At 46.3% G+C, this 27,344-nt stretch overlaps 1 protein-coding gene across 5 annotated transcripts in view; it reads right to left on the bottom strand.

Moving 5' to 3' along the window:
• fbln2 (fibulin 2) overlaps positions 1-27,344 on the bottom strand; it is a 248,158-nt gene that overhangs the window by 47,368 nt on the left and 173,446 nt on the right. For 4 of the 5 annotated variants that reach the window (XM_038812722.1, XM_038812724.1, XM_038812721.1 and 1 more), the window contains 6 exons: positions 27,043-27,132; positions 25,179-25,280; positions 23,368-23,505; positions 19,176-19,310; positions 10,262-10,399; positions 3,902-4,045 (listed from right to left, as the gene is read on the bottom strand). In XM_038812722.1, the coding sequence (XP_038668650.1) occupies positions 3,902-4,045; positions 10,262-10,399; positions 19,176-19,310; positions 23,368-23,505; positions 25,179-25,280; positions 27,043-27,132 (747 nt within the window). The remainder of the gene's footprint in view (positions 1-3,901; positions 4,046-10,261; positions 10,400-19,175; positions 19,311-23,367; positions 23,506-25,178; positions 25,281-27,042; positions 27,133-27,344) is intronic. The other variant, XM_038812726.1, reaches the window with a different exon arrangement.

The raw sequence follows: 27,344 nt of genomic DNA, 5'->3' as shown, positions 1-27,344 counted from the left end.
ATTCCCATACCAGCCTCCCCGAACAGGCGCCAGAATGTGGCGACTAGATACTTTTCACAGTAACTTAATTTGAAGCCTACTTGTGACAATAAGCGATTTTCATTGTCATGTCAATAACCAAAGTCAGGCTAACCGGCCTATAATTTCCCATCTTTTGCCTCCCTCCCTTCTTAAACAGCAGTGTTACATTAGCCACTTTCCAGTCCTCTGGGACCCTTCCTGCCTCCAGCGATTGCTGAAAGATCACCACCAATGCCGTCACAATCTCCTCAGCTGTCTCTTTTAGAACCCTGGGGTGTAGTCCATCTGGTCCAGGTGACTTATCCACCTTCAGACCTTTCAGTTCCCCTACATCCTTCTCCTTAGTAATGGTCACTGCACTCGCCTCTGCCCCCTGGAGCTCTGGCATCCCACTGGTGTCTTTCACCGTGAAGACTGATATAAAGTAACCATTCCGTTCCTCTGCCTTTCTTTGTTTCCTATTATTACTTCTCCAGCCACATTTTCCAGTGGTCCAGTGTCTATTTTTGCCTCCCTCTTACCTTTTATATATTGAAAAAAACTCTTCCTATCTTCTTTTATATTACTAGCTAGCTTGCACTCATACTTCATCCTCTCCCCCCTTATTGCTTTTTTAGTTGTCCTCTGCTCACTTTTAAAGGCTTCCTAATCCTCTGGCTTCCCACTAATCCTCGCCACTTATGATTTTTCTTTAGCTTTGATGCTACCCTTGACTTTCCTTGTCTGCCATGGATGCCTTGTCCTCCCTTTTGCATGTTTCCTCCTCCTTGGGATGAATTTCTGTTGTGCAGCCCGAATAATCCCCCAAAACTCCTGCCATTGCTGTTCCACTGTCTTCCCTGTTCGGCTCCTTTTCCAATCAACTCTGGCCAGCTCCTCCTTCATGTCTTTGTAGTTACCCTTATTTAATTGTAATACTATTACATCTGATTGCAGCTTCTCCCTCTCAAACTGCTCAGTAAATTCTATCCTATTGTGGTCACTGCTCCCTAAGGGTTCCCTCACCTTAAGTTCTCTAATCAGGTCTGCCTCATTACACATCATCAAATCCAGAATTGCCTGTTCCCTAGTTGGCTCTGACACAAGCTGCTCCAAAAAAAGAACCTCTTAGACATTCCACAAATTCCATTTCTTGGGATCCACTACCAACCTGATTTTCCCAGTCCATTTCCATATTGAAGTCCCCCATGATTATTGTAATATTGCCTTTTTCACATGCCTTTTCTATTTCCTGATTTATTTTCCACATCCTGGCTACTGCTAGGGGGCCTGTACATAACTCCCATCAGGGTCTTTTTACCTTTGCGATTCGTCAACTCTACCCACAGAGATTCTATGCCTTCTGAACCTATATCGCTCCTTGCTATCGATTTAATTTCATTCCTTACTAACAATACAATCCCGCCCCCTTTGCCCATCTGCCTGTCCTTTCAATAGGATACATATCCTTGGACATTTAGTTCCCAGCCCTGATCCCTTTGTAGCCACGTCTCTGTGATGCTCACAACATCGTACCGGCCAATTTCAGTATGCACAACAAGCTCATTTACCTTGTTCCGTATATTGCACGCATTTAGGTACAACACCCTCAAAGATCAAAGAAAGAGAACAAAGAAAAATTACAGCACAGGAACAGGCCCTTCGGCCATCCAAGCCTGCGCCGATCCAGATCCTCTATCTAAAACTGTCATCTATTTTCTAAGGATCTGTATCCCTCTGCTCCCTGCCCATTCATGTATCTGTCTAGATACATCTTAAATGACGCTATTGTACCCGCCTCTCCCACCTCCGCCGGCAATGTGTCTCAGGCACCCACCACCCTCTGCGTAAAGAACTTTCCACACATATCTCCCTTAAATTTTTCCCCTCTCACCTTGAACTCGTGACCCCTAGTAATTGAATCCCCCACTCTGGGAAAAAGCTTCTTGCTATCCACCCTGTCTATACCTCTCATGATTTTGTAGACCTCAATGAGGTCCCCCCTCAACCTCCGCCTTTCTAATGAAAATAATCCTAATCTACTCAACCTCTCTTCATCCCTAGCGCCCTCCATACCAGGCAACATCCTGGTGAACCTCCTCTGCACCTTCTCCAAAGCATCCACATCCTTTAGGTAATGTGGCGACCAGAACTGTATCCAGTATTCCAAATGTGGCCGAACCAAAGTCTTATACAACTGTTACATGACCTGCCAACTCTTGTACTCAACACCCCATCCGATGAAGGAAAACATGCTGTATGCCTTTTTGACCACTCTATCGAACTGCGCAGCCACCTTCAGGGTACAATGGTCCTGAACACCCAGATCTCTCTGAGCATCAATTTTCCCCAGGGCTTTTTAATTTATCGTATAGTTCGCTCTTGAATTGGATCTTCCAAAATGCATCACCTCGCATTTGCCCAGATTGAACTCCATCTGGCATTTCTCCGCCCAACTCTCCAATCTATCTATATACTGCTGTATTCTCTGACAGTCCCCACTATCTGCTACTCCACCAATCTTAGTGTCATCTGCAAACGTGTTAATCAGACCACCTATACCTTCCTCCAGATCATTTATGTATATCACAAAAAACAGTGGTCCCAGCACGGATCCCTGTGGAACACCACTGGTCACAGTTCTCCATTTTGAGAAACTCCTTTCCACTACTACTCTCTGTCTCCTGTTGCCCAGCCAGTTCTTTATCCATCTAGCTAGTACACCCTGGACCCCATGAGACTTCACTTTCTCCATCAGCCTACCATGGGGAATCTTATCAAATGCCTTACTGAAGTCCATGTATATGACATCTACAGCCCTTCCTTCATCAATCAACTTTTTCACTTCCTCAAAGAATTCTATTAAGTTGGTAAGACATGACCTTCCCTGCACAAAACCATGTTGCCTATCACTGATAAGCCCATTTTCTTCCAAATGGGAATAGATCCTATCCCTCAGTATCTTCTCCAGCAGCTTCCCTACCACTGACGTCAGGCTCACCGGTCTATAATTACCTGGATTATCCCTGCTACCCTTCTTAAACAAGGGGACAACATTAGCAATTCTCCAGTCCTCTGGTACCTCACCCGTGTTCAAGGATGCTGCAAAGATATCCCTCAATCCTCCCTTTTCACACTTGTCACCTTTTTTGCTGTGCCTGAGGGTGATGTTGTTCTTTTATGTTGGTTCTCTATTTCCCCTTCAGTTATTTCACCTTCCAAGGTTCACAATCTGGTTCCCACCCCCCTGCCATACTAGTTGAAATCCTCCTGAGTGACTCTAGCAAACCTCCCAGCCAAGATATCAGTGCCTCTCCAGTTTAGATGCAACCCATCCTTGTTGTCCAGGTCCCACCTGCCCGGAAGAGAACCCAATGGTCCAAAAATCTGAAACCCCTCCTCCTACACCACCAGTTTAGCCACGTGTTTAGCTGCACGATCCTCCGATTTCTAGCCTCACTGGCACAGTGAGTAATTCTGAGACTACAACCCGAGAGGTTTTGCTTTTTAGCTTACTGCCTAACTCCCTGGACTCCTTCTGCAGGATCTTATCACTCTTCCTGCCTATGTCGTTCGTACCTGTGTGTACTACGACCTCTGGTTGTTCACCCTCCCCCTTCAGAATGACCTGTGTTCGTTCAGAGTCATAATTGATCCTGGCACCAGGGAAGCAACATACCATTCTGGAATCTCTTTCATGTCCACAGAAGCATCCATCTGTGCCCCTTACTATAGAGTCCCATATAACCATCGCTCTCCTGCACTTTGCCCTCCCCTGCTGAGCAACAGAGCCATTTGTGGTGCCACTGTTCTAGCTGCTGTTGTTTCCCCCTTTAAAATTTATTTTAAAACATAACATGAGAATGGCAGGAATTTGCACGAAGTTGTGAGATGTACTTACCAATACAATGAGTACCATCAGGGTTGGAATGATAACCCCTTCCACAAGTTATGACATTTCTTTGGCAGCTGTAAGACCCAACAGTGTTAATGCAATTGAACGCAGGTTTGCAAGGACGATCTAAAGCGGTGCATTCATTAATATCTGCAATTGAAATTAAGAATAACAATTAATAATCATCCTGAAATATCCAGCCCTCATATGCATAGATCAGTTCATTAACCCTTCAATTGTTCAGCAAGGTGTTGAGCAGTGGCCCTCATTAAATGTTACATGCTGTCATTTTACATAACAGTGTGCACATTGTAATAAACAGATTTTATTACACAATTATCTTTGCGTAATAATTCCAGGAGGGGTGGAGTGAAAGGGCAAACTGGTTTATTTTAAGCTGAAAATAAAGCCACTACCACGGCATACAATACAAACGTCCCAGCCCAGGACTATCAGGAAGTGACGGTCCGGGTCCGGGAGGTACATTTAAGGGACCCGCCAATGATCCCCAGCTGGGTGGGTCTCCTCTGCTCACCACAGGAACTTGAGTTCTACAAAGCACACGGGGAGATGAATCAGCGATCCCCCATGGTCCTCGTGAAGGTTATCACACTTTCTACTGTTTTAATAGTGCTCCTACGTCTTGATTTTTCTCCTGACAAATTTCAGACTGTGTGGATTGCACACGCATTCCATTGCTCCCAGCTTTCTGGTCCTATCACTAAGTATTTCATTTTGGTATTGAGCTGGAGTTAGAAAAGTATAATTTAACGATCATACGCCAATGCTTAGAAAGAACCAACTGGAATCCAGAACTGTACAATAGCGTTGAGCTCAATACAGCATATTTCTTACAAAGTATCATTAATCTTTAATGGTTGTGTTTTCTCCCAAGTATTTTTATTTTTTGAGTCTATAGATTTTTTTTCATGGCATTAAGCACCATGGAGATTTTTGATAATAGTTACTAATGTTATTCTAGAATGCTAATGTAAACAGGTGAAGAGTGACTATTAATGGTGTTGATTTTGCAGTCAGTTATGGTGCTTGCTGCTGACCTCGGGAAAAAAGTTCTAGAGAAAGATTTAGGCCAGGATTTTACAGATCCTCCTACCCAGCACAATATTATGGTCCTGCCGAAGAAGTGCATGAAAATGTAAATGGCAACACCACCTCCGCCGGAATGGGGCGTGGGGGGGGGGGGGGGGGGGGGGGCTGCATTGCGAGACATGTTGTGGTGGATTGTGTAAGCTTGGCCATGGTGACGTCTGTGGCGTGGATTATTGTCTGTCCCAACATTGATTATCCTTCACAGACAACAAAATAAAGATCAGAACATACACACGGGATTAAGGTAGAAACTGAAAACTGAAATATCATAAATAGATTTCAAAGAAATGTAAAAATCAATTGAACATTTTATCATAGTGGAAAAATTTGATATTCCATAAATGTCAAATTTGCCTTTCAGAACGCCAAACATTATTATTAAAGTTGTACATCAGCAGAAATCCGGTAACGCCTCACTCAAGAAGGCGTAACTTGTTTCTTAAATCTATTATGCAAGTGAGATTAATAGTGAAGCCTCACTTCAATTGAAGTGTTTTTCAAAGATTTCCACCTGTGGAGGGTTCCAACTGCACCCACGGTGGAGAAGCAAAAAATCGCTGACAGCAACCTTTGTGTTTCTCTCCCATTAAACTGCACATTCGCGGCCATCAGTCGTTGCTGCCAGTTTAACAGTTGTATTACAGCAAACGTTGACAGTTTCACTGTCGCTACAACCACAAATTCCATGTCAAGGGCTGGTTTAGCACAGCTGGCTGGCTAAAAATCGCTGGCTTTTAAAGCAGACCAAAGCAGGCCAGCAGTGTGGGTTCAATTCCCGTACCAGCCTCCCCGTACAGGCGCCGGAATGTGGCGACTAGGCACTTTTCAAAGTAACTTCATTTGAAGCCTACTTGTGACAATAAGCAATTTTCATTTCATTATAATGTCTGACTGTCTTTCAGTAGTTTTCTCAAACAGTTTCCTGTATTTAAGGCAGCAGTCATGCAGGTGCAACCTGTCTCGAGTAATGGAGTGTTACATACATCACCAAGGGTACTTGTGTTTGTCGAGTCATGTACTACACATTTTACTCCCAATCATCAGCATGCAATAATCACAGAATTAAAGAATACCTACAGTTCAGAGGGAGACCATGCAGCCCATCGAGTCTACACCGGGCAGCACGGTAACACAGTGGTTAGCATGTTGCTTCAGAGCTATAGGGTCCCAGGTTCAATACCCAGCTTTGGTCACTGTCTTGTGTGGAGTCTGCACGTTCTCCCCGTGTCTGTGTGGGTTTCCTCCCACAAGTCTAAAGATGTGCAGGTTAAGTGGATTGGCCATGCTAAATTGCCCTTTGTGTCCAAAAAGGTTAGGTGGGATTACTGGGTTACCGGGATAGGCTGGAGGTGTGGACTTAAGTGGGGTATTCTTTCCAAGGACCAGGGCAGACTCGATGGGCTGAATGGCCTCCTTCTGCACTGTAAATTCTATGATACACCGACCCTCTGAAAGAACACCCTACCTAGGCCCAGTCCCCCGCCCTAATCCTGTAACCCCATAACCCCACCTAACCTTTGGACACTAAGGGACAATTTAGAATGGCCAATCCACCTAACCTGCACATCTTTGGACTGTGGATGGAAACCGGAGCACCCGGAGGAAACTCACGCAGACACGGGGAGAACATGCACAGACAGGGACCCAAGGTTGTAATTGAACCCCGGACTCTGGCACTGTAAGGCAACAGTGCTAACCACTGTGCACCCAAATGCTACTTGGATTGGATTGGATTTGTTTATTGTCACGTGTACCGAGGGACAGTGAAAAGTATTTTTCTGCAAGCAGCTCAACAGATCATTCAGTACATGGGAAGAAAAGGGAATTGAACAGAATTCAAGAAAATACATGATAATACATAATAGGGCAACACAAGATATACAATGTAACTACATAAGCATTGGCATCGGATGAAGCAGACAGGGTGTAGTGTTAATGAGGACAGTCCATAAAAGGGTCATTTAGGAGTCTGGTGACAGTGGGGAAGAAGCTGTTTTTGAGTCTGTTCGTCCGTGTTCTCAGACTTCTGAATCTCCTGCCCGATGGAAGAAGTTGGAAAAGTGAGTAAGCCGGGTGGGAGGGATCCTTGATTATGCTGCCTGCTTTCCCCCGGCAGCGGGAGGTGTAGATGGAATCAATGGATGGGAGGCAGGTTCGTGTGATGGACTGGGCGGTATTCACGACTCTCTGAAGTTCCTTGCGGTCCTGGGCCGAGCAGTTGCCATACCAGGCTGTGATGCAGCCCGAGAGGATGCTCTCTATTGTGCATCTGTAAAAGTTGGTAAGGGTTAATGTGGACATGCCAAATATCCTTAGTTTCCTGAGGAAGTAAAGGCGCTGTTGTGCTTTCTTGGTGATAGCGTCGACATGAGTAGACCAGGATAGATTTTTGGTGATGTGCACCCCTAGGAATTTGAAACTGCTCACCATCTCTACCCCAAGTGCCAACTGTTGCTGATCGAATGATTTGGTGCAATGTGCTCCTGAGGAAATAGTGCAAACTTTCCAAACTTTCCAAAGGATCTTTCCCCAGAAATAAAATCGATTTTGGAGTGGAACAAGTCCATTTCAACCTAAGCGATCACTCTTGATCTTTTTTTCTCAGTGAAATTGGTATTTGCATCATATTAGTCATTTGCTGCCATTAATGCTTAAACGTTTGGCTTGATTTTTATTCAGTCGGGCAGTGGGAATCAAATGGCAGGACAGACATGTTGTGTCTCTGCACGATGGACTTATTCTCCAGACCGTGGATAGCCGAACCAATTCAAAACAGCTCCTTTCCTCGAAATGAACACTTCCGCTTAAAGCCAATGTTCTTTTCTTCCACAGTTTGCATTTCTTTGGTACATTGAAAACATGATTTACTACTTCCAAGTGGACCACAAGATGTCAATGGTAACTCAATAGAGTTGCTTTGGTTTAGAACTCCTTTAACTATTTTAGATTTTTTTTTAGAAAACACTAACTCAAAGCTCACCTTTCATGACCAGACTTCTTGACAATACAATATTGCGTCTTTAGGAAGAATCATTCAGCAAAACGTGGCACCAAAATCATTATTCCGTCAAGTTTGGCTTCAAAATAGGTTTAAGGTCTGTGGGGCAAAGTTTAGAGGAGATGTGCAAGGCAGAGTTTTTACACAGAGGGTGGCGAGTGCCTGGAATGTGCTGCCAGGGGAGGTTGTGGAAGCAGATACATTAACGGCGTACAAAAGGCATCTCGACAAATACGTGGATGCGATGGGTATAGAGGGATGGGGCACTAAGAAATGCTGAGGATTTTGGCCAAGGGTGTTATCATTACCGGTACAGGCTTGGAGGGCTGAAGGGCCTGTTCCTGTACTGTATTGTTCTTTGTTCTTTGTAAAAATCATCCAGAAAAGGCCTTTAATTATTCAGGTAACTGCCACAGTCACATTCGTAAGGAAAACACAGAGGAGGCACAACTCAGATAACCTGCAGATATCTAGGCCTTGGTTACCCAGTATACCGCTGCAGTAGCGTTATTGTTGCAGGGCTGAGGATGGAGGTACAATTTGTTTCTGTGTCATAATGTGTGGGCTTCAAAAATAAGTTTTTAAAAATATGATGCACCAGGATTCCCCAGGGCTGCCAATAGAGCAGCGTTAAAGGCTGCAAGTGAAGAGGAGGAGCTGCCTAAAGCTTTCCCACTAAATTAGAAGCAAGGTCAGAAAACTCCAAATTAGATCAGAATTAGAACGTGTCGGTTTCTGTACCGTTATGAATTCCTTTTTTAAAAAATATTTTTATCCTCCTTTTTCACATGTTCTCCCGAATTTACACCCACCAACAATAAACAATAATCAGCAACAAATATGTCAATCCCCATATCAATAACAACGATCCCATCCTCCCACCAACCCCCAAACATCAGCCCACATTTTTACACAAACAAATGACCAAAAAGGAATCAGGGATTACCCATAGTCACCCTTAATACACACAGCCCCCTCTCCCCCCCAACCTCCCCACCCATCCCCCCCAACTAATGTTTGATGTTATCCAGTTCTTGAAAGTGCATAATGAATAACGCCCATGATTTGTAGAACCCCTCCGTCCTTCCCCTCAGTTCAAACTTAACCTTCTCAAGGGTCAAGTATTCCAACAGGTCCCCCTGCCACGCCAGGGCACAGGGTGGAGAGGCTGCTCTCCATCCCAGCAGGATCCGCCTTCGGGCGATTAACGAGGTGAAGGCTATCTGCCTCCGCAACCGTTTCCAACCCTGGCTGGTCTGACACCCCGAATATGGCCTCCCGGGGACCCGGGTCCAGTTACACGTGCACCACCTTGGAAATTACCCTAAAAACCTCCTTCCTGTACTCCTCTAGCTTTGGACAGGATCAAAATATATGAACGTGATTAGCGCCCCCCCCCCCCCACCCCCCCACCCTCCGCAACGCTCACACACATCTTCTCCTCCTTCAAAGAATCGGCTTATCCTGGCCCTCGTGAGGTGTGCTCTGTATACCACCTTCAGCTGCATCAGCCCCAACCTCGCACACGAGGTGGAGGCATTCACTCTCCGGAGCACCTCACACCAGACGCCCTCCTCTATAACCTCTCCCAACTTTTCCTCTCACTTTGCTTTGATCCCTTCCAGTGGTGCCTTTTCCTCTTCCAAAATAACTCCATACACCGCTGACACTACCCCCTTCTCCAGTCCCCTTGTCGTCAGCCCCTCCTCCAGCAATGTGGAGGCCGGCTTTCGCGGAAAGCTCTGTATCTCCTTCCTGGCAAAATCTCGAACCTGCATGAATCTAAACATTTCCCCCTGCGCCAGCCCATGCTTCGCTTCCAGCTCCCTCAATCCTGCAAACCGACCCCTAAGAAACAAATCTTTTAGCGTCTTAATCCCCTTCTCTTCCCATTTCCGAAAACTTCCATCCCACCTCCCTGGCTCAAATCTGTGGTACCGTTATGAATTCCAGGAGCATTTCTTCACCAAACAAAAAAGAAATCATTACAATGAATCCTGTAAGTTTATGGGGTTGAATGCACCTCCATAGTTCTGTTTCGCTACAGTCGCTGCAGAAATTTGTGTTTCAGATATCAGAGATTCACAGACTACACATAATGTGTTCATGGATCAGAAATTCAACTGCTGCCTTTAATTTCTACAAAATGACCCGGACATACAACCCATAAAATCTTAAAACAAGATACAATTTTTAATTCTTTTTGTTTCTTCATACAGCTCTTGTCGAGCTTTTTTTCCCCCCAGAAAGTCTATTACCATGACAGATGCCGTGTGAATCCTGCAGAAATCCCTCAGAGCAACGCATTTTTGGACGACAACTGAATGACCCTGGAGTGTTCTGACATTCATAATTTACTGCACAGTTGTGATTGTTTCGCTCACATTCATTGATATCTGGAAATGGAAAAAAAAGAGTGTGTCAGCATCTGCTGCTCAGTACTGTGCTAATCGGGAAGCAGGGTTGGATTTAACTAATCCATTATGCAGAGCCGTACGAGCACAAGGATTACCTTCAAATCCACTTCCCTTTTCACACACACAGTCATAGCAGGTAGCGTGAAGATCGTTTTCAGCTAGATTTTTTATTCCTGACTGAGCAACGTGTTTACTTCTTTGAATATTAACAGGCATTCTTTATTAGCTGATTGGCATTTTCCCTATGACGTATTTCTATATTTGGAATAATGTTTTGGATTTTATTTTTGTGTACTGAAGAATCAAACAGGTCTCATCACAGGTAACACCTTATTGCCACATCACCTCATGGTATTGTCTTGTGAGGCTTTATAATTATGGTGTGTTCATCTGCCCTGAAATCTTCCTAGCTGATTCGGTGTCAAGTCTTGTTTTGCAATGCTCCAATGAAGCATCAAGAAACATATTATGGAGTTAAAGATACCAAGTTGTTGTTGCGGCTGTTGACCCCTTCCCCACAGAGCAGTCAGTACAGCAGGTAGCCGAGTTTCTTAGTTGTCTGCCGGTTCAGTAGATAACGCATTCAACCACTAGGTGGAGGTGGCACCCTAATTTGAAAGTAAACGAAACTGCAGGACATCTTTGCTCGGATATTCACTGCAAGTGCATTTGCCGCACTGGTTTAACTAAAATCATTAAATATGCTTCTGACAGACTATTGATTATACAGTGTGAAGTGTGGGCGCTTATACAGCGTGAAATGTGGGTGGCCAAACTAGGGAATTTAAGATGCTGCAACTGCTTCCACGCTACATAAAATAGCATATCCTGCTAGTCAGGATCCAGCAGAATGGCCCTGCGCGAGTCTGGGCCAGCAGCCTCATCATATATAGTCAGTTATGTTTGTTTTGCAATTAACTCTCAAACAAGGTAAAGTTTGCCAAGAGGACAAAAGAAGAACGAATGGTGCTCTCATTGAAATATATACAAGATCACAAGGGGATTTTATTGGGTAGATGCAGGGAGATGTTTCCACTTACAGAACTAGGGAACACACGGTTTAAGAGTAAGAATCCCTACAGAGCAGAAGGAGGTCATTCGGTCCATCAAGTTTACACCGACCCTCAGTTGTATTTGTCCTGCGTTTCGTGGATAGGACATGCTGGGAAATTTCCCACCTTGATGGGTAGATTGCGGTGTACAGAAGCAGCACAGCTAACAACACAGCTAGTCCTGAAGCATATGATTTCAGCAGTGTGGCTGGAATGTTGTTGGGGCCTTGAACGGTGCTGTGTCCACTGTACTCAGCTATTTCTTATTGTCACATAGTATGAATCAAATTGCTTGGCGACTGACAGGTTGTGATGACGAGGATATCATGGGGAGATTGAGAAGGATCTTCCACCCTGCACCTGACTGACTGAAAATATTGTCCAACTTTTCAGCCAGTGTTATCTTTCACACTGACGTGATAGGATCTGCCATTGTTCAGAAGGGAACATTCATGGATCTTCCCGGTTCTGTTAGTTGTCTAATTGCCCGCCACCATTCACAACTGGATCCATTGACTGTGGAATAGCTTAGATCAGTTGAAAGCATGCTGGATTTGCTGTTCAGCAGGCATGTAGTGCTGCAGCTTCACCAGGTGAGCAGCTCATTTCCAGTTACGCCAGATGCTGTTCTGGACATGTCCATCTCACTCCTCTTGGAACAAGTGTCGGTCACCTTGCTTGATGATGGTGGGGGAGCGAGAGATTTGCTGGGTCAAGAGGTTATAGATTGTGATGATAATCTGCAACGCCATCAAGCTATTACTCTGAGGTAGCGACAGTTCAAGGTGCACATGAGATGGTGGGTGATGAGACACACAGCTGGAGGATGCAGTCTAATGGGCTTCCCCAGGGATCTGTCCCAGCACTAACTCTTTTCAATCTCCATAGCAACTAGCTGCCTCCAACTCTGTCTCAGAAGTCCATCGATGCTGATGATAACTGCTCTCTCAGTCTTGGACATTCTAAAGCCAACACTAAACAATGATGTTGCAAAGCCACCAACAGGTTAAGAATCTCAGCTCTTGCTATTGTCTACCTGGCTGCAGAGCACTGCGCACTCGTACAGTACAACTCATCCCACACCCAGCTCAACCCAACAATGCTTATCATCTCAGGTACCCTCCGATGACTCAACTCCCCCAGCTCACAGTCCTGAGCAACATCCCGCCTCCTCGCACAAGGAGGGAGATTGCAACAAGAAAGCTCCTGGAGGAGAAGGTTTACATCAACTGAAGCCTGCCGCTACACAAAGACCTTACCAAACCACCTGCTGCTCACCTCCCATGTGCCAGCCCACCGTACCAGAAATAACAGTAGAGGCCCTGTGGCAGCAGGAATGGAACCAACACGCCACCGTAAAAAACAACTTCCTCATCACAGATCCCACAGCCCGCCCACCCGCTTTCAGCCTGCCACACCAACACTGGGCACTCCTTAGCTGTTCCTGCCCTGGCCAAGGGCTTTCTGCAGCCAACCGGCACAAGTGGGGCCTCGTAGGGAGTCTAGACTACATCTCTGATGAACCCCAATCAAGGACTCATATCATTGCAGACTGCCCTCTGACAAAATTCAGCAGAGGTCTCAGAGAGCTCCATTCAGCCACCACAGAAGCTGCAGCCTGGCGTAGCAATTACTGCACATGCTAAAAAAAAAAGCTTCTGGTGTCATGAGGCGACATCCTTTTATTTTTTTTGAAAATATGGGGCAGGATTCTCCGTCCCTGAGACTAAGTGTTGATGCCGGCTAGTCTCGCAGTAGCCGACCGAGGTCAGGAAGACAGAACAGCAGCTGGAGAAAGTGCCGGGCATTTTTCCTGACTTTGTTGGGAGTCTAGCAAATGGTCTTCCTTGTTTTCTGTGTTAAAAAAGTGATTTCAGGCTGCCCAGGCTGAAGTTGAGGTCGAGGCAACCCTTAAACATTAAAACTAAGGTGCTGATGAGGCAGTGGAGACCTCTTCACAGACCTGAGAAGTAGGCAGTGATCCACCAGAGACTGGTGCCACTGAAGGGTGGCACGGTAGCATAGTGGTTAGCACAATTGCTTCACAGCTCCAGGGTCCCAGGTTCGATTCCCGGCTTGGGTCACTGTCTGTGCGGAGTCAGCATGTTCTCCCCGTGTCTGTGTGGATTTCCTCCGAGTGCTCTGGTTTCCTCCCACAGTCCAAAGATGTGCAGGTTAGGTGGATTGGCCATGCTAAATTGCCCTTAGTGTCCAAAAAGGGTAGATAGAGTTACTGGGTTATGGGGATAGGGTGGAGGAGTGGGCTTAGGTAGGGTGCCCTTTCCATGGGCCGAATGGCCTCCTTCTGCACTGTAAATTCTATGATTCTATGATAAGTGCCCTCCGGGAAATATTAAGGCTGGCACATGAAGTCACGATGGCCGGGCATGTCAGTGTGTGCAAAACTCCAAGCCCACTTCAGCAGCATTTTTACTGGCCACAGCTCCACAGGAGTGTAGTAAGGCTTTGCAGGACCTGTCACACCTTCCAGGTTGTGGTAAAACCCCAGTCTGAAATGGAACCTGCACCTATGATTCCCAGGCTGGCTTTTGGGGAACCATTCTCAAAATGGAGAAATCTCTGCTCCCTGATTTTGCATCCAAAGCACGGACATGCAGGGCGTGTGGCATCAGTGCACGTGCCAGGCGCGTGACTTTCTCTCTGTCACTGCCTCTGGTGGAAAGTCTCCGTCGTTCCACAAACAAATATAGAAAAAAGTACAATTGTGTTTTTACTTTACAAACTGTGGGAGGGATTCTCCGATCGTCGATGCCGAAATCATGTTCAGCGATCGGCTGGAGAATTCCCGTTTACGCCAGAATGAGGGGCGGCACCATTTTTGCGATGCTCCGGCCCTCAAAAACAGCGTACGCTGCACGTCCCCGATGGCGAGATGCGCGTGCTCACAATGTTCGGGGACCTCACGTGGCGGCTGCGGACTGTGTCCAGCACCACCACAGTCGGGGGGGGGGGGGGGGGGGGGGGGGGGGCGGGCCGGGGGCGTGAATCTCCGGCTGCGTTGGGCTCTCCCTTGAGTGCGATGCAGCCGGAGAAACTCGGGAAAGCCCTCCAGCGAGCCTCCCAACAGCCTCCCTGCCTTCCGGGATTCTCCGATGTCTTGGAGAAAACGCGTCCCAAATGGGCATGACCGAATGATGCTCATGGAAGTAGGTTGTAAACCTACTAACGCCCTACCTGCGCAGGATCCAATCATCTCCTTTGAGTCACCAGCCTCCGCAGGGAGGCTGCAGCCAGGCACCGATCAGTGCTGGTCCACACAAACATGGACCAGGGGGAATAGCACCCGCGGAGTCACCCGGGCCACTGAAGACCCCGGGGTTGTCAGGGTAAGTGCAGGGAGGCTCCATGGCCCTCCCCCTGGATCGTGGGTACCTTGGCAATGCCCAGCTGGCACCTTGGCACTGCCACCCTGGCACTGTCAAGGTGCCCAGATGGCACTGCCAAGCCAGCAGGAGGACAGCCTGGTTGCCAGCATGGCAGGGCAAGGGTGCCCAAGTGCCAGGGTGGCAATGCCAAGGGCCAGGGGCAAGGGGCCCATACCCATGAAATGAGGATGGAGGGGGGCTTTGAAGGGTGGGCGAGTGCAGGGCAGGTAAGTAGGGTCCTCCGGGAAGATTGGGGGTGTTGGGTGCAGGTCCTGGAAGGGAGGGGGTGCTGTAAGGGGGCTTGGAGGGGGTGCTGTAAGGGCGCTTGGGGGGGCCTGAAGAGGGGGGGGACCCAGGAACCCCATAGCGGGGCGTCCTCACTTGGGGTGTGGGGTAGTGTCCATGTGTGTGGGGAGTGACATTGCCCATGGGTGGGGGGTTGTACAAGCTCAATTAGAGATCGGGGAACCCTTTCAAAATGGCGGCCCGATCTCTGAGCTCAGCTTCCCAGTGCTAAAAATATTCTAATCATGGGCTAAACCGGTGAGAAACACCCCAGGGCCCAAAAAAGTGACTAAGTGTGATTGAAAAGCGGTGGTGAACTCACCGGCAGGAAACGCCCTGAAAAGTCCACCACAAATGAACTTTAAAATTTTTGGGGAGGACCGGGCCCAATGTCACAATACTTCTTATTAGTTCCACTGCATTGCACTATCCAAACATCCAAGTCACCTCCTGCTCCATTCTCACCAAAAGCTCTGACTTCCTGGTTTCCAGAGAGTGGGGATGCAAAGTGATGACTTGGTTTCTTCCAGTGTTGACATGTGCCAGCTGTATTGACTGGCCTTGTTTGATCGGTATTTCTGACTGACAAACCTGGCCTGGCTTCCCCTTTACTGTCCAGTAGCTGCATCCACCTCAGTCACAGACTGCTGACCACTTCCCGACCAGTACTTCACGTGGGAGCACCAGCAGACATTGTGCTGGCCATTGAACAGCTTGACCACTGAGCTGCAGGTCACATTCTGCCCAGAGGTGGCGGGAGAGAAGCCGAGCAGTGCGCAGAGCAGGAGCACTAGATTGGAGCTCCAAGCTGGGGTCACCACCGTTAGCATTGCGCACCCACTTGGATGCCCAACAGCCCCTGTCCCCACCAGCCGGCGCAAGCGCAGTGACCAGCACACAGCCCAGCCTAGCGCCGCCCCACCCCCTCAAACGCAGAAACCAGTCGGGGACTGCCTGCAGCCGGCAAACTTTACAACCGGTCGATGCCATTGGGGACTTCTTCCCACGATCGGGAACGTCACAACCGATCACTCCACGACCCTCCCGACACCCGCCCGTGACCCAACTGCAGGTCGCGACCCTGAGTTTGAAAAACCCTGAACTAGTAGACAAACATGCCAAGGCCTGAAACTTTCAGCCAGAAGACTATGTGCTACCAATACTGGCTGAACCTCTAAATGCATGGTCCAGTGGCCCATGCAGAGTACAAAGAAGCTTGGGGAAATAAACTAACTGACACCCCATACCGCAGGAAAAAGCCACGGCTATGTTGTGTCAACATGAAAAAATAATATCACAGCTGCAGAGGTTACAAGCAGTAGTACTTGTACTCATTCAAAAAAATCAGGAAAACAGAATTTTAATAATGTGTGGGTTCTGCCGCAAGCTTGTCCCAGATTACAGTACGGAAAAAAGCAAAAAGTAGAAGGGGGTCACGTGATGTGAGCGTGGGAGCAGCTGCATTTTTGCGAGCTCTGGCTTTGCTCATCTTTTAATCCTTTACTTTATCCCTGTGCATATTTCGGAACTGTCTTTTTTAGGGACATATGCTTGGTCATATGTCCCTGGGTAATCCTGACTGGAGTTTTGCAATGTGGAGCCGAGCTAAATCAAAGAATCCTCGTGTGATTGAGGCAGTTGGAGTGCGCTGGGGTGGGCCCAGCTTGCAGTGGCGTTGAGCTGATGAGTGGGCCTGAGCTTCGACAGTGCAGTGGGCATTGGGATGATGACTGCCTCGGAGTATTGTTCTGGATGATGATCTCAGCCAGTGTCGCAAGTCTTTGGTTCTCAACTCGAGGAACCGCAAAGTATCCTTGACAGAATGGTGGAGGCGCAGGAGAGAATCCATGCATTTTATAGAGCACTTTCCTTGGCAAGGGTCCACCTTCAGTCCGTTGAGATCCTGCTGCATTGCATGTCGCGTATCCTGACTGATTCGGGAGGCAAGGGCCAGGCAAAGAGTCTCCATGTGTCTGGTTTCTGGCTGGAAGTGAGCTCCTGACTGAATTTGAATACTGGCTGTCATGCTTTAGTAACTCAGGTTTGGAGGCTGGTTGTATCAGGTTCGACGGAGCATGATGCATCCAGTCTTTGAGGTCTGTGGTCGAAGTGAAGGTGCTGCGTTTGTTGAATCCTCAAGCAATCCTGAGAAGGTTTTGATGGTCCTGCCATGTCCCTTGTAAGGGACGTCCTGAGAGGACTTTTCTGTGCACGGGGGCGAGGAGTTAAGTTGAGTCCTGCACTCTGGTTGATATCCTGTTGCTCCCCTTGTGGTCGAGGTGCTTTTTAATTTATTTTTTGACTGAGCAGTTTTTTCTCTTTCTCATTTGGGCATTTTCTTCAGGGTGAGTATCGTGCTGTTATGAATCCTGGTTTGGTTGTGTGGTCCACCAGGAGTTCCCTCATTTGAGACGTCCTGAGTGAACTTTTCTGTGCACAGCTGCCAAGGGTTGAGCAGAGTTCTGTACGGTTGGGTTTTGTTATCCTGTGATCCACTCCTGGTAGTTCTCTGTCCCTTTTGTTTGGAGATGCTGACAGCATTGATCACAATCGAAGATATAACTGCTGGTCTTCTCTGTATAATTTGTGGAATAAAGTTGGTTCTGTACTGGGTCGGAGACTGGGGTTATGTTACGTTGTGTGGTGTATATGTAATTTCCTTTTATAACTGGGGTTCTCACAAATTTCTTTGTTGTATTTTATGGGTGGGTAGAAAGACTCCATGATTGAATCCTGCCGGGGTACATCCAGGCCTGGTATCTGAGGGAAGGAGGTGGCAATGCGTCATTGGTGTCTCTGGTGGTGCTGGAGTTGAGGGAGTTGTATATTGGTGCGCGCCCGAACATGGCGCAAAATATTTATCCTGAACTCTCGTGGTAATTGCGAGCAATCGCCGCGTGAGAAGGTGTGCACCATTTCACAATATTCTCGTGGCTTTAGGCAGATCTCCCTTCTTCTCTGGTGGGGCTTTTAGAGGTATCAAATGATGTTGAATGATTGTATTGACCTGGTTGTACTATTGTTCTCCCTCGCCCCTCTGTATTCCCATAGGCTGTGCCGTCACATTTTCTTGTGGTGATGCACCATTCCTGGGGGTTTTTGCATTGCTTGTTAAAATATAAAACCTCAATAAATGTAACTTTAAATAAAGCAAAAGTGGTAGGGACAGAGGAATGTCAGAAAGCTTCCGGTAACCTGAAAGGCATAATTGCAACATCTTACCGCATCCAAGAAACCAGCTAACCTAAATCGGCTGCAGAGGTTAAAATGTACGCCTCAAGAACAATCAAAATCAAAGCACACTTAACCGTTTTGTTCCCCTTGAAACCCATGTGTAACAGAGGGGAGCCAGTTCATCCCTTCTCAACTGGTTGTAACAATAGATATCCAGCTTTGGGCTCCTAATTTTTGTCTCAGTCTATCCTATTCAGCACCGTGGTAGTAAAGTAAAGCTGCCATAGTCCCAGATGACCATAGGCTTCTTTCACCGTTGAGGGGGTGAGCTGACTGGTTGATTTAACCTTAGGAGTGCACACAACATGATGGTGGTGACTTCAATGTGAAAACAGGCCATGGTCTCCAGAAGAACAGCACAGTTACCACCCTACCGATGTTGTCATTGACAGACGTACTTGCAACAGGTAGGTTAATGAGTCAACTAGATTTATTCTCCTGTTTGTCCCCCACGTCTGGGAACTCTATCCTTACTCGAGCAGTGGTGATACCATCAAGCTACTGTTAGTGATGGGTATTACAGTCCCTGGAGTACATTGTTGGTATCCCCAGTGATTCCTCCAAGTAGTGTAGTGTTCTAGGTCACACGGCAATAAGATAATACCTTTAAACTTAATGGAAATTCTCAATTTGACAAATGGGAGCAAACTCAAATATTTGCATTATTTGTCCAAGGCTCTGGATTATTAATCCTGTAAATAACCGTTACGTTAGCACACACCGTGAACATATTTTTGCATTCAAGAAAAAAAGTCAACAGATTTAAGAAAGTTAAACGTCAAAGTACTTATTTCAAACCTTGGCACTGATCATCCATTTGTTCATAGCCTGTTCCACAAACAATCGTTTTCTGGCATCTAAAGGAACCAATTGTATTAATACAGATTTCCCCAAATTTGCAGTTCTGGGACGCCAACAAACACTCATTAATATCTGCAGGAAAACATTACAAAGCACAACTGTCACAAAGTTAAAATATTGACTCTCGTGTTTTTCATTTCTAAACTTACAAATATACATTTATGTCTGAGCTGTATAGTTGATAAATCATATCAAAGCTAGTATTTAAAAATAGGTAAAGGTGCATTAGTGATGGAGGAGCCAGTCCTCAGTTGTCTATGCTTTCAGGTGGGCACATTGCATAAACAGCATACTGACTGAATGCTAAAAGCCTCTCTGCACATGCTACACAGCTTTTGCACGATTCACATATTATTCTTAGTTTCAAATAGAGCTTTTGTGCAGTTCCGAGTCAGCAGTTGGGTACTTTTTAAACACATTACAGTCTGACATTGAACACTACGAGTCAGACTAAATGGACTGTAAAAGATAAGGTCGTGGGTCAGGCTGTGTTTTAGAAACTAAACGCAACAGACTGTAAAGTCTATCGAGGCTTCCATTTCAGGTGCTGCAGCCCCAATGTTATTCCGACGGTAACTTTTTCCGCACATATAAAATCCAAATTAACCAGTTTTTAACTTGATTCCGTAGCAGAGATACTGCACGCGCAGGCGCACATCGGTGTTTATCTGTATGCACTGTGGTAGTAAAGTCAAGCTGCCATCGTCCCAGATGACCATAGGCTTCTTTCGCCTTTAATGTACACTTAAGTAATCAACTTATCAGATTTAGTCAATAAGTAAATTGAGGCCTACACGGAACAAGAATGAATACAATACAAAAAATCCAATTATTTCCAAATCTGAAAACTGCAACAGTCAGCAAGGACACAGAAAGCAGCCATCTGGCATTAGAATCTGTTCAGGCTGTTTACTGAGCAACTTCAGATAATACAGTAATAATGAGCTTGGGCGTAGAGTGAGCCACAGACCTGGTTGTGGATTTATATACAGCTGCTGTTCTGACAAAGAAAAGCAGAAAATAAAAATAAAAGGCATTCAACTCGCATTCATTGATCCTTTGCCTTAAGCACGAGTAGGTAATACTGGAAAAGCTATCTTAGGCATATTCATGAATCATATTTAAACCTCAAGAACATTTCATTCTTATTTGGTAATTTGTAAAATAAGGAAATGTTGGCAGCATTTTTCCATGGGACTGATTGTGTACGGCTTTGAGAAGGGCTTTCTGTACTCTGCAAATGGCATGTCTAATGTAAACTATGCAAAAGGCAGGTGCTGACAAATGCTTATGGATTTGTTTTGCTTAATTTGCTTTTTTTTTTAATGACCTTGTGCTGGGAAGAAAGAAACCAATACAGGGAATTACTTCATAGTGCTATAGTACAAATAAAAGTGAAAGCATTTCTCATTCTGCAGCTGAAACAACCACAGAATTGTGATTTGCATTGCGGCGTAACTCACTCGGTAAAATAAACATGTTTTCAATTTGCAGTAATTGAATTTAGTTGGAAGTACACAACGCAAAGGCAAATGAATCCCTTCTTAGTTTCTTTGGTAAAATGATTTTGCAATACTGCTGTAATACCAAGGCCAACATGATTAAAACCAGATGGGTGGCCAGGGTAATGTGGAAACATTTTTATTTCCCTACCCGTGAGGTCACAGTTATTTGTCATGGACTGGAACAACTACTCTCACATAGGTAGGCTGGTAGATTCCACAATTCAAATTAATTCACTCTACCTTATGACCTATCCCGCTGCAAGCCCAGGTAAAATTTTTCTGCATTAAGTAATGGTAGCTCATGTAATAATCAGTTCTACTACGATATAAAAATGTCAATCTGTTTAAATTCGTCAGTTATTGTGCAAGCTAAAACCCACACATGGTGCTCCAAATCCAGACTCTTCTAACTACATTTGATTCTTGTTTCGTAATCTGTGAAGTACTGAACCATTGGTAATCATTCCCCATATGGCAGACATCTTAAGACTGTTGTATATTTTTCAACACCCAGCCTGGAATTAATCAACCTGGTATTACAGCAATATTGCAAATTTATTTTTGTTTTACTAGAGCAGTCGTGAAGAGATTACCTCCTTCACTCTTTTGTATCAATGCAAATTACAAATGTGCTTTTCTTATTAAATAGGTTATACTGCAATGCAAGCTGTACACAAAGCTAACCATTGGTTTTACTACTGTTCAGCTGCTACAATAAATTTTCAACAGGTTTATAATCAAGCCAATGCAGCCAAGGATTCATACAAATACCTTTATTTCTGTTAAATTAACCGTGTTTATAATTAATCCTTATTTAGTGAATTTTCAAGTGAACAGTTACCACTTAAAGAGCTGGGAGCCATCTCAAATGTATTAAAACATCCACTGCACTCATAATATTCCCAAATTAATTGAAATATAAAATGTGGGGTCTCATAAGAACAATAAAAATTGATTTGTTTAACAATCTTTTTAATTAAGTTGTGTCGCAGGAGGATTGAATGACTTGGCTGTGATATGCTACATGTTTTCCTTTTGTGAGGCGATCATTACTCATTCCCAATTTTCTCAACTGTAAGTTGTTCAGTCAATTGATTGAGAGAAATGTTTATCATAACTGCTTGGAAAAGGAACACAGCAATGGGGATGGTGTGCAGCGAGAGGCATCGATTTTCTCTTGAGTATTGAAGCTTGGCGTTTGCTGCGAACTGCCCAACAAACTCCATACGTACCTTGTCCATAGGCAGCAGTGAGAACTTCCTCATGCTCGTGAAGCAGGACCTACCATCAAGAGAAGCAGTGAGGGACTCCAGCGCATTGACGGCTAAGCCATGCCCCTTCAAAGGCATGAAGTCACAACCCCTTGAGGTCAGTCTCCACCTCATTGTCAGGTAAGTTTTTAATGAATGATTTTCTTCAGCATTTTTGAAGAGTTATGACCCTTTTTTAAAAATTGTTGTAACCTTTGAAATATCGGTAACGTTTTTATAATAGTTTAAAAAACTTGCCAGGGTCTATCCCTAGGACATTAACAGCACCCAGTTCCGCCTTCCTTGTCCTCCACAAAGACCCGGATAACCTCTTCTCCTGCTCCAAGCACCACCTCCATCCCCTTCCTCTAACTCTTCTTCACTAATTCACCAGCAGAAACCCCTGTTCCTTCTTCCCCTGTACCTTGTTGGGGGGGAGGTGAATTAGGAGTATGTTGGAACATGATACAGAGCTCGGGATTGGGGGTGGGGAGGGGTCGGATGAAGCCAGCATGGATGGGCAAGGCAGGCCAGAGGTGCCAATGAAGTGGGCAAGTGGAAGAGCAGAGAGTAGTAGTGGGAGGGAACGGAGAAGCAAGGGTTGCAGGGGCATGGGGAGAAGAGACATGTGTGCTGGGGTTGGAGATGGGGAGTGATGAGCCAGCGATGCCTGGGTGTGGCTTGGAGGTGGATGTTAAAGTCTGAGAACAAGTTGGAAGGTGCCCAACTTGCTCCAAATAAGGACTTGGTGGATCCACAAGGTGTGTGCGTTTATACTTAACTCCTGAATATGAATGTGTTCTTGAACAGCATCCGCAATTGGGTAGCTTTCTCCCCCCAACCTTCCTGACAAGGCCTCCAATCGCATCCTGAGGCCCCCGATATCCCAACTCTTCTTACTACCAGGTCTCTCATTTCTCCTCCCTCTTCTCCCACCCTCCAACCCCGACCATGAGGCATCCAGTTTCGTCCTCCACCACCCCCCCAAACACATTATTCCCCCGACCACACGTCCTTCAACAATACCACTCAGGCTTGCATTGGCCTGAGCTTTGATCTCCCCCTGTTTCTGGGATAAATTCTCTGTGGAGTGCTCAAAATCTCCATATCTCCTGCTATAACACAGCTGTGAAAGCTACCCATCACCAGATCCATAAGGCATCATTTATGTTCATTTCTCCAGGCTATCACTGATCTTCTGCCAAACCTTCAGCAGGAGGTGGGGACAATCCCTGCAGAAGTTCCAGTGGGTTGTGTGTTAATCAGATATACATAATGCCAAGTGAAACAGCAACAATAGACTTCGATCCTGATAAGTAAATAAACTGCAAACAACAGTTTGAATAATATAAGCAATGTGTGTTCTGTTCTTACCAACACATTTGTCATTTGCATTTCGGATAAAGCCATTCTCACATATCTTTGCAGGGACACACTGGAATGATCCTTGAGTGTTCTCACAGGATTCTTCTCTTGAACAGTTGTGTGAGTCCATTATGCATTCATTCACATCTATCATCAATAAATGATGACACACATTTTAAAAAAATTACAGCACCATTAAACACTTACATACAAGTGTATCAACTGTCTGCACAAAACTTGTTCATAACATGCAATCTGCCTTTACAACATCCAGCAACGAAATCCAAATATAACTTGATATTCGCGATTCAACGACCTCTTTTGCCCGGAGTGGATCCAGTTGGATGGGTGAATCCCAGATGAGCCCCAAATCAGGCTCCATACCCTACTCACTCTGCCAGGCACGATCTGGAACTCGCACAGCGAGGGCAAGATCAAGGGCCGGGATACTCCCCTACCCGGCGGGGCGGGGGGTCCCGGCATAGCGGAGTGGCGGAAACCACTCCGGCGCGGTCCTAGCCCCTAAAGGTGCAGGCCAAAACTGGCGCCAACGGCCTTTGGCACTACGCCGCCCGGCATCGGGGCTGGCCGAAAGGCCTTCTCCGGTCCGCACATGCGCCGGTGCGTCAGCGGCCGCTGACGTCACCACCGGCGCATGCGCGGTGGGGGGGGGTCTCTTCCACCTCTGCCATGGTGGAGGCCGTGGCAGCGGCGGAAGAAAAAGAGTGCCCCCACGGCACTGGTCCGCCCGCCGATCGGTGGGCCCCGATCGTGGGCCAGGCCACCGTGGGGGCACCCCCGGGGTCCGATCGCCCCGCGCCCCCCCAGGACCCCGGGGGCCCGCTCGCGCCGCCAATCCCGTTGGCACCAGAGGTGTTCCAATTCCCGCCGGCGGGAGAGGCCTGTCAGCGGTGGGACTTCGGCCCATCGCGGGCCGGAGAATCGCCGCGGGGGGCCCGCCGATTGGCGGGGCGTGATTCCCACTCCCGCCGATTCCAGGGTGGCGGAGAATTCAGTCCATGGCGGGGGCGGGATTTATGCCGGCCCCGGGCAATTCCCCGACCCTGCGGGGGGGGGGGGGTCAGAGAATTCCGCCCAAGATCTGAATAATTAAATGAACCTAATGGTTTATTTAATTATCCGGATGCCAGATTCACAAATATGGGCAAGGCATACCGGCACCTGGAAGGGGTCCCTCAGGCATTGGCGACCCCCGCTTGTTTGGGGACAAGGCAGGCTGGTATCCTGGCACTCCCCACTGGCACATGGGCACCGGTGGCACTGCCAGGGTACCAATATGGCAGTGCCAGGGTGCCTATGTGGCACTGCCAGGGTGCATGGGTGCCAGGCTGGCGGTGCCAATGTACCCATGCGCCAGGTTGGCATTGCCAGAGGTTAGGCCCAGGAGCGGCTTTATCAATGGGGGGGGGAGGGGGATTCACTGATGCCTCCCCAAGGTTGGGAAAGTGGTGAAGCAGGGGGACCAGAAATGGGGGGGGGGGGGGGGGGGGGGGGGGGGAGACGGTGGAGGGAGGTGGGGGCAGGAGGTCAAACAGCCTTTCCTGCTGGCGAGCTTTAGCTCACCAGCAGGAAACCACTCTCAGTGCAGCCTCGGCAGGGAGAAACTCCCCAAGGCCAAAATATACGGCAAAGTGCTGTTCACTAGCGGGATGATTCTCGATGCTGCAGCTGCCAAGAAACACCCCACTAGATGGGCCCAACAACAGACTTGGTTTGAAGTCCGCTGAATCACGCCTATCATCAACTAACCAAAGATGTCCTATTATCTTTTATATTCTGTAGGATAAACATACACTTACCTTCACATGAGAAATTATCTGGCATTAGTCTGTAACCAGAGAAACAGGAACAAATAATGTCGCCTCCAATCTGTGTGCAGTAGTGCATGCATGGACTGGCATCTGTAAAAAAGAACTTTTATTTTAAATTGGGGGAAAACATATGATGCATCCAAGTAAACTCCAAATTCAAGAATATATCAGAATTCCTTAGAGGACTTTCTTCTATTAGGAGAGATGTGTAGTATATTTATGTACACTCTTACTGTAACCTAATTATGCCCACTATAATAGCAACTTCTGATCAGCAGTAATGTATGATTGTGCCTACTGATGTATCAGGAGTTTTATAGATGGGAGTCTACCTTGAGAGTTTTTCTGAGTCTTGATTTGACCTTGTTGAGTAACATAATTATGGGGACAGCAGGGTAAGCCATCACATTAACCTGGTCAAAGAGGGACCTGGACTTCTTAGAAAACAAAATAGGTCTGCTGCCTGATTTTGATGGGAATCAGTGCTCCCTGTGATCAGGAGCAGGATTTCAGGGCAGCAGAGGTTTCCAGCAGAGAGCCCATAGGAATGTCCTTCAGCTCAATAGGTAGGAGGAAGGAGCGGGCCCGAGGTTTCCTTATTGGAACTGGAAGAGTACTCCTGCTATGTCTAGCCCACAAGACCATCATAAAACATGTGGAAAATCTTACTTTCTCCAATCTCCACTGGATCTGGAATATCTTTCTGGTGAGCCTCGCACTGACGATGGGTCTTGCTGCTGCATTTTATAATTGCATTAGTGTCCTACTTAAATGTAAGGATAGTGTGTGTCATTCTGATCCAGAGGGGGAATGTTGCCTCTAATTTAAGTTTCCATCACCCCATTCTTGTCATATGAAAGGGGGTTAAAAGCAGCCTTTAAAGTTCTTTATCCCACTTTCGAATGCACTTAAAATTTGGTTTGTACCTTTCTCTAAGATTTGACTATTGTGAGAGCTATATATGTTTTTGAACATTTATCATTGACTATGATAATCATACATATTCATTCAAATAACAGAAATAACAATTCCACACCCAGGTATTAAACATTCAGGACTATTTATTTCAGCTAGATGAGAGATGATGAAGTAGGAAGTACGCTTCTCAAAATAAAGTGTGCAAAGTTACATTGGTGGGAAATTCATTCTTTTTCACCTTTTGCAGCATTAGTTTGAAGTCCTGAAGCTTTATGCTTCCTTCCGTCCACCATAACACACATAATACCAGCATGACATTTCTTTACACATGCTGTCCCACCCATTGCTAAATTCGAGGGAACAACTAAAGAAATGGGGTACAAACTAACTTCATTTAGAATTGTTAACATTTCTATTAGACAAGAGACATTTACCCAATCTCTGAACCCTAAGTTACAGAAGGAAAAAGATGGATATTCCAATTTGCAGCATCACTTTATGCAATGGCTTTTTGTGACTTGCATGAACACATTTTTGTTTCTTCCTTTTTTCCCCTTTTTAAAAAATAAACTTTGAGTACCCAATTCAATTTAGCGTGGCCAATTCACCTAACCTGCACATCTTTGGGTTGTGGGGGTGAGATCCACGCAGACACGGGGAGAATATGCAAACTCCACACGGACAGTGACCCAGGGCCGGGATTGAACCTAGATCCTTGGCGCCATGAGGCAGCAGTGGTGCCCACTTCGCCACCGTGCCACTTCTTTTAGCTTCTTCCATGGCATGCATTCAATAAGACATATTTCTTTCAGACCCTGCTAATAAATGAAACAGAAGTCACACCTATTAAGCACGCTGTGACCCAATATGCCCTTTTTTTCAGCAAGATTGCTTCCAAGTCTGATTTTGAAGATTGTTCTTGATACAAGCATACCTCCACAACGATCCATTTCAGGAGATATTCCAGTTCGAGATACTTCAGTAGTCTTCACTTCTGCAAAACTGTTTCCCTCATCTTCATATTCTGTATGAAAGTATCGACATATAGGCAATGAATTTTTAAAAATTTATTTCATGGAATGTGGGCATCATTGGCAAAGCCACCATTTGTTACCCATTCCTAATTGTCCTTGAACTGAGTGGCTTGCTAGGCCATTTCAGAGGTCAGTTAAGAGTCAACCACATTGCTGAGGGTCACGAGTCACATGTAAGTCAGATTTCCTTCCCGAAAGGTCA

Source organism: Scyliorhinus canicula, chromosome 11 (assembly GCF_902713615.1).
Source record: "Scyliorhinus canicula chromosome 11, sScyCan1.1, whole genome shotgun sequence".
NCBI classification, from domain to species: Eukaryota; Metazoa; Chordata; class Chondrichthyes; order Carcharhiniformes; family Scyliorhinidae; genus Scyliorhinus; species Scyliorhinus canicula.
Note: the sequence above shows the minus strand (reverse complement) of the source record. Positions and strands in the feature narration are given on the sequence as shown.